The 13,030-nt window shown below is 37.5% G+C and overlaps 1 protein-coding gene across 2 annotated transcripts; it reads left to right on the top strand.

Moving 5' to 3' along the window:
- The first annotated feature begins 1,992 nt into the window (after window positions 1–1,992).
- Window positions 1,993–9,941, top strand: LOC122671884 (probable galacturonosyltransferase 14). Of its 2 annotated transcripts, none has more exons than XM_043869355.1 (6): window positions 1,993–2,487; window positions 3,863–3,918; window positions 4,064–4,219; window positions 6,909–7,499; window positions 8,154–8,456; window positions 8,986–9,941. In XM_043869355.1, exons 1-6 carry the CDS (start codon window positions 2,301–2,303, stop codon window positions 9,268–9,270), a joined length of 1,578 nt encoding a protein of 525 aa, XP_043725290.1. In that variant the 5' UTR covers window positions 1,993–2,300; the 3' UTR covers window positions 9,271–9,941. The 2 variants fall into 2 exon arrangements, with proteins under 2 accessions (XP_043725290.1, XP_043725289.1); XM_043869354.1 differs by having other exon boundaries at window positions 1,994–2,511.
- The last annotated feature ends 3,089 nt before the right edge of the window (window positions 9,942–13,030 follow it).

Here is a 13,030-nt window from a genome sequence, read left to right on the forward strand (position 1 = left end):
AACTATTTTACAATTTCAGTGTAAACGGCTCGGTTTGATTTCAGTTTGATTTTGACACCCTTACCTAAGACTTTGTCTGTGTTGTGCCATTAAATTCCAATCCAACATAAAAGGGAAAAAGAAAATAAAATATTTGACTCATAATGGAGCAATGGGCTATAGCTATATAGTAGCTAACTTTGTAAAGTTGAGACAATGTCATCTTTCATCCTCCATAAATAAATAAGGGTCCATCGATGCGGGGTTTTGGAAGGGTCGTAATGAACGTAGTCTTACTTTTGCTTCTCGAAGAGACTATTTTCTTATTCAAACTCTCGACCACTAAGTAGCAATGGAATAACTTTACCGTTGCACCGACGTCCACCCTCTTGTCTTTCATCCTCCATAGAGAACTTAAATCCCAACAAGGTCAGGTAATTTCTTCTTTGTCTCATTCCTGTTCCCTTGAAAAACTTATAATGAAAAATTACATTTAGTGACGTTATCTATTTTCACCTCTTCTTAATTTCTTTCCTTCTTCTTTCAATCTCTCACTCAATTAACAAGACTTGTTGCTACAATAATGATAATATTCTAAAAGAAACAGCTTAGTTTGAAATTTTGAACTAATATTTTTTGGTTTCATATAGGAATATTTGACTAAAAATTTTAGCCGCCTTAAGAGTCAACCCATCAATAATAATAATTTATAAGAGAAAAGTTCTTTGCGGGGGAGTGTATTCTCACACACAAAGGGGGGGAAATAATCCGCCCACCCCATGATATCAATGTGCGCACTCTCATTAACTCTCATGTGCGCACAGGGGCCATGCTCCCCCCCCCCCCCCATAGAGAACGCTGACCCCAACTTATTATGACTTGAACACACAATGTAAAATCACATCCACATAATCCTCTCTTATTTCCAATCATATAGGAATTATTCCCATTAAGGAGAAATTAAGACTATATTTAGGACATAATCCACACCCTCCCCTCCCCATACCAATCATCCCTAACCCAACGGTCAAACATTCCCTCTCCCTACAATTCTCTAAATTCACTCCACCATTGACCTCTCTCTCTCTCTCTCTGAGGCCCATAGCCCAAACGAGCCCAGCCCAATACACACTAAGTGCTAAACAGCCAATAACGTTCCACAGTTTTAATTACCGTATCTTTTCGATTTAAATGAAAAAAAAAAGAGAAAAATTCTATGTGGGGGAATATATCGCCTAAGCCCAGACATAAAGGGAGCAAAATGATCGTCCTGCTCCTCGTGAAAGACGGAAATTTTGCTCCCATTGATACCAATGTGTGTGTTCTCATTGTCCTCCGCATGTGCACAAGGGCCACACTCCCACCTAGAGAATGTTGGCCCGCTTTATGGGGGGAGCGTGGCTCCTGTATGCACAATGGCCAATGAGAGCATGTGCATTGGTATCATGGGGATGGGATTTTTAACTTTTCATGGGGGACAACACGGTCATTCTGTCCCTCTGGGCGTTGGTGGTAGTGGTACACTCCCCCATAGAAAACTTTTCTCCTAGAGGTAAGTTTAATAAGGAAAAAAGTTCATTGTAGGGGGAATGTGCGCCCTGCGTGCTCAGACATATGGAATAAAATGACCAACCCACCCATGAATGATGGTAATGATTACCTGTTGATGGCACCATGTAGCCTCTACGTGCTCGAGGTCAATGAGAATGCTCATGTTGGCATCATGGGGTGGGATATTCGCCTTCATGGGCAGAGTGGTCATTGTGTGCCCTCTGTGTCTAGGCGAGGGCGGTACACTTCCGTATAGAGAACTTTTCTCCTAAATTCATCAACAATGGAATAAAATAAGATCGGATTGACCGACCAAAAACTCTCTTTCTCTATAATCTCTAATCTAAACAAAAGGAACACAAAATAAAATAGAACGACACGGGAAGGAGAAACGAAACAAAACAAAAACTAAAAAATAAAACAAAGCTTCGATGTCTCTGTGAATCTCTCTCACTTCTTCCCTTTTGCTTCTTCTTCTTCTCCATGGGAGAGAAAGAATGACCCAATTGAAATTTTTCGTGGAATATTCATTTCTAAACTGAAGAAAATAGATCAAAAATCTCCAAATGCCGGATTCAGAAGGGCCTAAGAAACCCAACTGGAGAAAAGCGAAGAAGAGATCTCAATCTCTATTGCCATATTTGTCGATCTACTGTTCTCGAACCATTGGATCTGATGGTGATATTTGTGGTATTTCCCGACGGATTTCTAAGTTGGATTTCTTCTAGGGTTGTCATTGCCCTGACGACGAAGAGGTGGCAGAGACGACGATGCAGGTTCATTTCTCTCCTAGCATGAGAAGCATCACGATCTCGAGCAGCAATGGATTTCTTGACTTCATGAAGATCAAGGTCGCAGCTCGCCACGTCTCTTATCGCACCCTCTTCCATACCATCCTCATCCTTGCTTTTCTGCTACCTTTCGTCTTCATTCTCACCGCCGTCGTTACCCTCGAAGGTGTCAACAAGTGCTCCTCCCTCGGTACGTTGGACAAGGACCTTTTGCTTTCACTTTTTTTTCAGTTATCTCTTTCTGATGGATTTTAAATCGTGTCAGAGAATTTGTATTCTACCCTTTCCCCAACCATTGGGTACTTGTTTGTTGCTTTGATTGAGGCCCGTAGCTATTTGGGTTGTTGGGAGATCATAAAGAGATAACAAGGCGACTATTGAGCAGTATTTCGGATTCGATTGGATTGATATTGTAATTGAAATTGAGTTTTTGAGTTCTGATTTTGGTTTGAGTCATTTTTCTTTGCCGTAATTCCTTTTTGAATCCTTCAGCTGTCACGGAATACTGAGAGCTAGGAAATATAATTGGATCTGTTACAGTTTTCTGATTTGATTGGATTTGATTTGTTGCGTTCTCATCCCGTTTCCCTTGGGGGGGGGGGGGGTTGTATATTTGATAGGGTCTTGGGATTCCTCAGCGTTTCAGCTGATTGTTTCTCTATTTTTCTGTAATTGAATATAATGATCTTTTTTTGGGGGGTGGGGGTTGGGGGGGGGGGGGAGGGGATTGATTAATTGGTTGGAGTCTTAGTTCCTTTTCCACTTATATTTTGCTTGATTAAATTTCAACCCTCTGTTTTTTTTTTTTTTTTTGCTGATTGATTGGTTGGAGTCTCGTTCATGCTGTATTGGATATATTCTTCTTCCATATTTCAAAGCCACTGGCTTAGGCACGAACTGTTTGAATGAATAGCTTTAAAAATATATTTTTTCCTTTTGGCCCTTACTTCCCTGGATATTTTATCATTGAATCATGATATTATTTTGAGATTTTGTACTCAATCTAGTTAACAAATACAAAATCTGGCTCAGAATACACACCTGATTTGGACATGAAAGTGGGGCAAAAGCTGCAATGAAGCCACTACACTTGCTTTAACCCACTGGAACATATGTGTTTTTTGTGATGGGGGTACTTAATTTTTTGTGCTCCGTAGGACTATAGCATTACCTTTAATCCTCAAATGAGTTGGCTAAGTTATTTACCTTTGGACTTTTTTTTCTGGGATTTCAACTTCTGTGTCTTGGACTGTGATTAACTTTATTTATGTCTTCCCTTAATTCTTGCTGAGTTCCAGTCATTTATTATTTTTCTCCTGCATTTATTTTCCTCTTCTCTTATTGAGTATCTCTACGTTATTTTGTTGTCATTAATTCTGTTGAAAAAGATTTTCTGGGGGTGAATTTCTTGTACCAGAAATCATTTTTGTCTGGTAAATCTTGAGTTCACCTAAAGGGTATTTATTTCTAGAGTCTGTTTTGATGAATTCCATGATGGTATATCATCACCCTTTTAATTTTGTAATTTTCATCTGCCTCAGATTGTTTGGGCAGACGGTTGGGACCAAGGCTTCTTGGTAGGGCTGATGATTCAACGGTAAATATCTTCTTCCTATTATGGTTATTTGATTAATGATCAGTTCATATCCATTGATTTGGAGTGAATTTCTCCCCCTTTTTGGTGAATTTACAATTTTGTTCATATTGTTATTTTAATTTAATCCTTGGGTGTTGATATGCAGAAGTTAGTAAAAGATTTATGTAAGATCCTCAACCAAGTTAATACTGAGCAAATCCCAGCTGACCTGAAGCTGCCAGAGTCATTCAGTCAACTTGTTTCTGAAATGAAAAACAACCATTATGATGCCAGGACTTTTGCCATCAAGCTGAAAGCAATGGTATGTTGTTTACCTAAACATTTCTCTCTCTTTTTTTAAATTAGGTTGTTGATGAATAACCAAAAATACAAATGTTATTGATGAATGGTTTTCTCTTCAATTTGTAACCCGTAGAGGCGTAAAGCCAATGCCAATCTTAGAAAACTAGCCCTTTGTCTTTTTCTTTGTTTCATATGCTGTTTTTGAAATATTGTTGAGACTGGGTAGGATTGTAAGAAGAAACTTCATTCAATAGGTATTCATGAGAACAATGACATCTCATGTCAGTTGGGCTTTGGGGTTCTTAATGAGGTGGAGAATCTCTCTCTCTCTCTCTCTCACGTCATTGAATATGATTCTAATAGGTGTCAACTGATAGATTTGTATTTACCTTTGTTTCTCTAGGGCATTCATGTTCTATTTTTCATTTAGATTTCCCTAGTTGTATGTATTGACGCCATTTTGTAGGCTATTAGAAGTGAGGCCGCAACTCTGTTTTTTCATATTTTGTATAGGGTAACACAGGCTCTATTTAAAAATGAAAGAATGGTTCAGTTGTAACTGGTTTACCTTTGGATGTTGAAGTTACCATCTTAGGAAAGCCTACGAATGCACATAAGTTGCTTGGAATGAGCCTGATTAACCATCCTGTCCATGGATTTGAACCCTATGATTTCTAGGCAGCTCTGAGTTAGTTTTTGACTTATTTTATTTAAATCTAATCTTTGGATTCCTAATTTAAGAAGGTATGATTTACCATGTTTGTGAACTGTAGCAATCCATGACATGAGAATATAAGGAGAGATCATCTACCCAAGGAAGATAGCTATATTTTCCGATCTTTTACTAAATCATAAAATGCTAGTTTGTCACACCACAGCTGTTCAAGTCCATGTATATGGAAATTGATGTGCTGTGTTGCTGGAGCAGCATACTGCTGCATGACTTTAGAGCTGTCTGATATTGCTATTTTAGTATCACTGCTATGCGTGGGTACTAGATTAATGTTTCTCTCTTTTCTCCAAGAAGTAGCAATTCTACTTTATTAGTTCCACCTATAATCTCATCTCTTTTCTACTGTACATTCTTTTACTTGTCTGTTCTGTTCTGTTTGTTGTCTTCTCTGTAAACCACTAGAAGTAAATATTTACTTGTCCAAACCCTAATTAGTATAGCTGTCTACTGTATGTGAAAAATTTTCTTCTCTCTATCTCTCTCGTGTTAGCTGTGGATTTTCAAAAGTTTGATACAATATTTATGGACACTGGTATGCTATGCCCTGTGTGTGTGTGTGTGTGTTAAGGAAACCTTAATAGGCATACACTTGAAAAAGTATGTAAAATATGCCTTTTGCCCAAACTATTTACAATGTGCAAAAGCTGTGGATTTTCAAAAGCTTGATACAATATTTATATACACTGGTATGCTATGCTGTGCTATGCAGCCATGTAGCCATGTTTGATCAATCAGCCAAGTTGCAGCATAGGAGGAACCAAATTTGGGGAAATGTCCAATACATGGTAGCCATGTGATTTATCATGTGAGTGATGCAAACAGTTCCCTATTAAATACAGTAGGTTCTGTATTTTATCAAACAGGTTTGTTCGTGTTTACAAAATATACCATCCTTTAGCCCCAATTTTTGTTCTAAAAAAAGTGTAATATTGATCAGTTACCATTGAAATTTTCTGTGATTTCCTTGTTCTTCACTGAATTTTGACTATAAAATTTGAAGTATGCTCAAATTATTCCTCTACTAATTTTTGCCACACGAAAAATGGCTTAACTTTTGTCCAAACCTGCTCTTTTGAGTTTTAATTACGTGAACACTATTGGAACTTAAATCTTCTCACTCCAACAGAGACATCTAATCCTCATTAAACGCTGTTAGAAAACCTAGCCCATCTGCCCAACCTCAGATCCTGCATTAATTTATAAATCAGCAACAAAGACATGATTTTATCTGTGTGTATTGACTTTAATACTCAATAAACCTAGCTTTGCATCATATAAATCTAATCATGAGCCATTATTCATTTCCCTATTTTATTTCTTATAATCACTAATCAAACTCAAAATAGGATTATCGACCTAATGAATTATCCTTTTACATTGCAATACTTATTTATTGAACATGTTTCTTACAATTATGTGCACTCTACTCCTTGAACCTCAAAGTCGAAGGCTCAAAATTTTACTACAGTTATTTGCATGCCCAGTAATTCTCTGACATCCTTTATTATCTTACCATCCAATCAGTTCATTTCAATCTAATACATTGCTGTGTTCATAAATTTCCTTTTAAAGGAGTTCAGTGTTAGATCATAAAGTAATCCAATCTCATGTTGGACTAGTAAAAATTAAACATTAGACTGGAAGAGCTTGTATTTTATTATTGGGAAAGACTGATCTATTTTACTTTCTTTTCTAGCTTTTTGAAAAACCACTGTGGCTTACATCTACAAGTGCTCAATCCTTCATACTATATGATCTTTGAAAGCTTTGAACTTGGTTACCCTTTCCCCCCAACTTTCTTTTAATCTACTATGCTTTAACTCGTTTTGGTGCTTTTATGCATGTGTGTGATAGATCAAGGAATTAGGTGTTCAAAAACAGATGCTTCCTCCTCCACATTAACTTAGTTATTACTTTATCTTTTGCCTCCAGTATTCTTTTCAAGGATTTAACTGAAGACTGTTAATCTATGCAGATGGAGAAATTCGACAGGGAGATTAGAGAGTCCAAGTTTGCAGAGCTGATGAACAAGCATTTTGCAGCAACCGCCATTCCAAAGGGCATCCACTGTCTCTCTTTGCGTTTGACTGATGAGTACTCCTCCAATGCTCATGCACGGAAACAGTTGCCTTCTCCAGAATTACTTCCATTGCTGTCTGATAATTCTTACTACCACTTTGTCCTAGCGACTGATAACATCCTTGCAGCTTCTGTTGTGGTCACTTCCACTGTCCAAACTTCTTTAAAACCCGAGAAGATTGTCTTCCATGTCATCACTGACAAGAAGACGTATCCAGGTATGCACTCATGGTTTGCACTCAACCCTCTTCCACCGGCAATTGTTGAGGTGAGAGGAGTTCACCAATTTGACTGGTTAACAAGAGAAAATGTACCCGTACTTGAGGCTATTGAGAGCCAGCATGGTATCAGAGATTACTACCATGGAAATCATGTCGCTGGGGCCAACCTTAGTGAGACTACTCCTCGATCATTTGCTTCCAAATTGCAGGCCAGAAGTCCAAAGTACATTTCATTGCTCAACCATCTCCGCATATACCTCCCAGAGGTAAATTGCATGTTGTGTGAACCTTGTTTCTTTCATTATGGAGATATGAAATCTATGAAGTGTGAAATTTATATCTTGGAAGTAACATATAAGAGATTGAAATTGCTTCCATAATATGTTTTTTGTGTTCTGCTTCATTGTTGATCAGAAACTTTTGAATTAAGGGATCTATTAAAAATTTCTGCCAAACAATGAAAAAATCAAAAGAAAAAGTTAGGAGGGAAAAGTGACACAAAAGATAAATAAGAAAAATATATGAAGAAGACTAAAGGTATAGAAGTTGAGTGGCTTAGCAAGAATTTAACAGGAGGAAAGGAATACTGTTTCAATCATTATTTATGTCTAAATAAAAAGGTGCTCCATTTGTGTGTGTGTGTGTGGAGGGTGGTATTTTTGTTGGGTTCCTTGCCAAGTATTTGGACGTTGAACTTCTTGTTTTCTGTCACAAATATTTTTATATTTTTTAAAACTTTTAGTAGAATGTTAGGATTTTCAGTGGTAATAATTATTTTGTAGATATGAGTAGTTCTGGGGAATTCTTACTGATACATTTTGTTATGTAAATGTTAGGATTTTGAGTGGTATAATTATCTTGTAGATATGAGTAGTTCTGGGAAATTTTTACTGATACATTATTTTATGTATTGTGAACAGCTATTTCCAAACCTCGACAAGGTGGTCTTTTTAGATGATGATGTGGTAATTCAGCGTGATCTGTCAGGGCTATGGGAGATTGACCTCGAGGGTATGGTTAATGGGGCAGTAGAAACCTGTAAAGGTGAAGACGAATGGGTGATGTCTAAGCGTTTCAAGAATTATTTCAATTTTTCTCATCCTCTCATTGCAGAGAGTTTAAACCCTGATGAATGTCCATGGGCATATGGTATGAACATCTTTGATTTATGTGCATGGAGGAAAACAGATATCAGAGATACATATCATTCGTGGTTGAAGGAGGTAAACATCAAATGCCTATATTACTATTAAGGCTAGCCTTTTACTTTCTAGGTGCATGGGTTTCAATGAACAGCTAAGCATGATCAACTTGACAAAATGAGGCATTTTCCTTGAAATTTAGTATTAGGCATGCGGTGTTTCTTCTTGGAAATCTATTTGAACTCCTACTGATATTCTCCTATGATTGTCCTTGCTGCCAGTCATCTTGTGGTTGGAACCTTAGTCCCTAATCCATTGTGCGTGTACTATGGGCTGGCATATTGGAGAGGGTAGTTCCTATCTGGTTGAGAAATAATTAGGTTTCCTTTGTTATGAAAGTTGGTCAGTATAAGTGATGGGTTTATGATGGCTTAACATCTGTTTTCTAGCATTGTAGTTTGCACTTACCGTTCACACCCTTGCCAACCTTAGTCCATTGTCTGAGTTTGGAGTTCACGTGATATTATTTTGGGTTCATCGTTCAATACCTTTAGGAAATATGATTAAGTAATTTCTATTTCTTTAACAGTGGGGTTGATTTTTGGTGCAGAATCTGAAGTCAAATTTGACACTCTGGAAGCTTGGCACACTACCCCCCGCTCTGATTGCATTCAGAGGCCATGTTCACCAAATTGACCCTTCATGGCACCTGCTTGGTTTGGGATACCAGAATAAGACCAACATTGAGAGTGTGAAGAAGGCAGCAGTGATTCACTACAATGGCCAGTCTAAGCCATGGCTAGAGATTGGCTTTGAGCATCTCCGGCCTTTTTGGACCAAGTACGTTAATTACTCCAATGAATTTGTGAGGAACTGCCATATCTTGGAGCCTTAGGTGAGATAGAGGAAGGAGAACAGAAGTGAGAGATGGGACAGATATAATTGGATGGGTTCCTGTAAGTTTTGCAGTGCGATATTTTGATGACATTTAAATAAGGAAAAGAAGAAATTTGATCATGTGGGTAATGCTGACAGATTCAAATACTCTGCGATCCATCCCACGTTTACAGTGGAGGACCTGCATTACTCGTGGGCACAAGACATTCTTTCATTCTGTAACATAGCAATCAATGCTTTATTTTTTTGGCTGGAAAAGGGTAGATTTCCTTTTTCTGCCCTCCAAGGGGTATCTTGAATTACCTTTTCTATTACTCAGGTGTTGGACGGAGTAAGGTGATCAGAATTGCCCGACTTGGATGCCTGAGCAATCGTGCAGATGGATGTGAGAATGGGAGATCAGCTTTGGACTGGTTCTTTTGTAAGGCAACCCCCAAGATATCCTTTATTTTTTTTGGTAGTTTCCTTCCCCCTGTCTCCATTTTTTTCTTTTTCTATTGGGTCTTAACGCCCATTTTTTGTTTTCTTATGTATTCATCAAGGTGATTTTAGGTAGTGGGTAATGGAGATTGCTGTGTTATGGATCCCATTCAATTGGGGGAACTTTAAATAGGGTATTTTTTATGTACGATTCATGATAATATTCAAATTGTGCAGATAATTCTTTTTTGGCCTCGCTCCCTCTCTCTCTCTCTCCCTATATAAATTTCATTCTGGAAAAAAATTTAGAAATTGAAGACATAAGAAATTTCTTTAATTGTCAGTCGCATGCTCTCAAGTAGCAGGACACCCATCTCAAACCAGGATTAAGTTACTATGTGATATTAACCATGTGGCACCTTATTTGATTCTCAAATTTTGTGGATATATGAAGGTAACCAATCTACTAGTCTGACTACTGGTTCTTCTGTGTTTGTTAACTTTCTTCCTTAAAGAGGAATTAAGCAAGGCAATCCTCTTAGTCCTTTCTTATGCATAACTTACTATTCGCCAATGATTTTATCCTCTTTGGGAAACCATGAATTAATCAGATTCAGGCCATCAAATTTGTTCCATGTCACTCATGTGGTGGGCTGATTCTATATCAGTTACGAAAGGGATTCAGTGTGGGTTGATATGGTCTTGGGTTTGCTCACTTTGTAAGTCGGCTTATGGGGTTGAGTTCTCCTATGAACTATATCAGTGTATCAGAGCAGCCGTTCCTCAGTCCCAACCCTTCCACGGAAGGGTTGCCAGAGCGAAGTCCCTAGGAAAGTGTTTACATACCACTAAACAGGGACCCTGGAGCAGAGTTGAACCCTCACCGTGTAAGCTGATTTATGGGGTTGAATTCTCCCAAGGTTCTGTATCTCATATCCCAATATCAGAACTGTAATATCACATTACTTCAGGCTCTGTTCTCACTTGACAACGATCGCTGATCACTATATCATGAGGATCAATCTGCCCATGCAACCTATTGAAGACTGAATTTGCTGCAGCGTATCACAAAAACTGGCTGCTTGTACTCCAAACAAACCTACCTTGGGCTTAATAAAATCCTCCTTACCATCAGCTCCTTTAACATCCCTTGTATTTCCTATGGAAAAAACTGTGGAAACTCAATCTTTATCCAAAATTCCTCATTTTTCTTTGGAAATGTATCCATGAGATTATCTCTCTGCATCCAGTTTATGCATAGGGGAATGAAACCTTTTGGAATGCTCTACTTTCATGTTCCCTTGTCAAGAGGAGATGGGCGGTGCATCTAATTTGAGTTCAGAACTAAAGCTGTTATTTCCTCATCTTTTTTTTCTTTTTTTTTTTTTTAAATCTTTTCAAACATTTATTTGAAGTTTCATCAATCCAAGCTTGACTTTCATCATAATACCATTAAGAAATCAATTCTAAATGTATATTCCATTTGGCAAGCTAGGAATCAGCTAGTTTTCATGAGGCAGCCTTGTAACCCTTCTCTCATTATGAAGCTTTATAGTCTTTGGGTTTCGGCGTTGGGGTAACTCACATTTGCAGAATTTGGATTGTCTAGATCATGTTCCAAAACCTTTGGGTGCATTTAATGATTTATTAAAATTTTGTCATGCTTTTATTGGAGGGCAAGGATCCACGTTGTCGACACCAAGTAGCTAAGCTTTTCCTGATTTATTGGGCTATCCTCTTTCCTCTTACTTTCATTTTTTATTTCCATTTTTTTTCTCACTTATCTTATCTCATTTCTTCTTTCCTCCATCCCTCTTGTAAGGACCTCGATTTTCTACTTTGTGTTACGAAAACAACACCCAGAATGGCGATTTGCAAAAGAAAAACGAAAATAAAAAGAGAGCACACAACGCACAACACAGAGATTTATGTGGTTTACCTCCAAGATGGACTACATCCACGGCCGAGCAGTAGAACAAGTTTCACTATTTTCTCTGAAAAATGTTACAAACCCTCATAACCCTATCTCAAAGAGATAAGAACAATATATAGGGAAGCTCTAACCCTAGAAAGTACACAAATGCCCCTAGTCCAAAAAATTGCAAAAAAATCAGATCCGGACCAAAACATAACACATGGTTCAAAAGTACTCATTTCGAAGATCTCGATGAACCCAACACAACTCCAGAGCCCCACCATTTTTCGGCATTCTGAGGTCGTTTGGAGGCCAAAACGGCCCTCCGAAGGTCTCAACCACACTTTTTGGACCAAATTAGGCTTCACCAACAACACTTTGTTTTGTTTTGAAAGGATCCATGTAGTCCCTTTAGTTGGAATATGACTGAGTTGTTGTTGTCAGACTCTTACTCCCTAACATGCATTCTTAACCAATTTTTTTTGCTAATGGCAATTTTGATCATGTTGGATGGTTTTCGTTAGCCCACTTGAATTTTGAATTAAGTTTTGATGATAACAAAAATGAGTGTTTAGCAGTAACCAAACATATGGACATTAGTGCAATAAACATCTCTATGATAACTTTTATTTTCTAAGCATGTTAGTTGTGTCTTTCTAAAAGATTTCATGATTGGAGGATATTTGAGCATTGGGTTGCTACTGATTTTTCATTTTATTTTACTTTTTCATGCAAGGAATGACACCCCGCCCCTACCACCTTAGCCATTTCTCCCCTTACTAGTAGTAGTAGTTGTAGTAGCTCAATAGGTTTGTTTATCTATTGTTATTTGTTAGAATAGGTTCTATCTTCTACCTCTTAACCATACAAGAAATTCATTGTATCTTCTATGAATAATACATGAAACATGCAGGAGGACAGCCATTGAAACCTAATAAATGAAGAGTATTACCACCTCTTCATTTTGTCCATCGCGGAGGGACTATATACCCAAGTTTTTTAAAATTTTTTTTTTCCTTTTTCTAATTGTTTGATGAAAGAAGCATGGTATCTTTAAGTGCTTTTCATATATGATGGTGGTTATTGTTAATGTAAATATGTAATATTGCATCTTGTTTTGTTTAGGGTGATCATCAACATTTGTTATGTTGATTGATATCATTTATATCCCATGACTACAAATTTTAAAGAGAAGGGTGATTGGAAGATAAAGTTGAAACTTCACCAGTTTTATGATTGAGCTGCTGCAATGAAAAGAGCAGAATGTGTTAATTGCAGGCATGATAATGGTATGCGTATAACTTCTACGGTTATTGAAAAAATTAAATTATGAATTTGGAAAATTCCTTATCATTACACGTTTACCAAAAAACTTTTCCTAAAGGATGAGTTGATATTGAAGATCCTTAATTTATAGTTTCTT

This window comes from Telopea speciosissima, chromosome 8, assembly GCF_018873765.1.
Source record: "Telopea speciosissima isolate NSW1024214 ecotype Mountain lineage chromosome 8, Tspe_v1, whole genome shotgun sequence".
In the NCBI taxonomy this organism is placed as follows: Eukaryota; Viridiplantae; Streptophyta; class Magnoliopsida; order Proteales; family Proteaceae; genus Telopea; species Telopea speciosissima.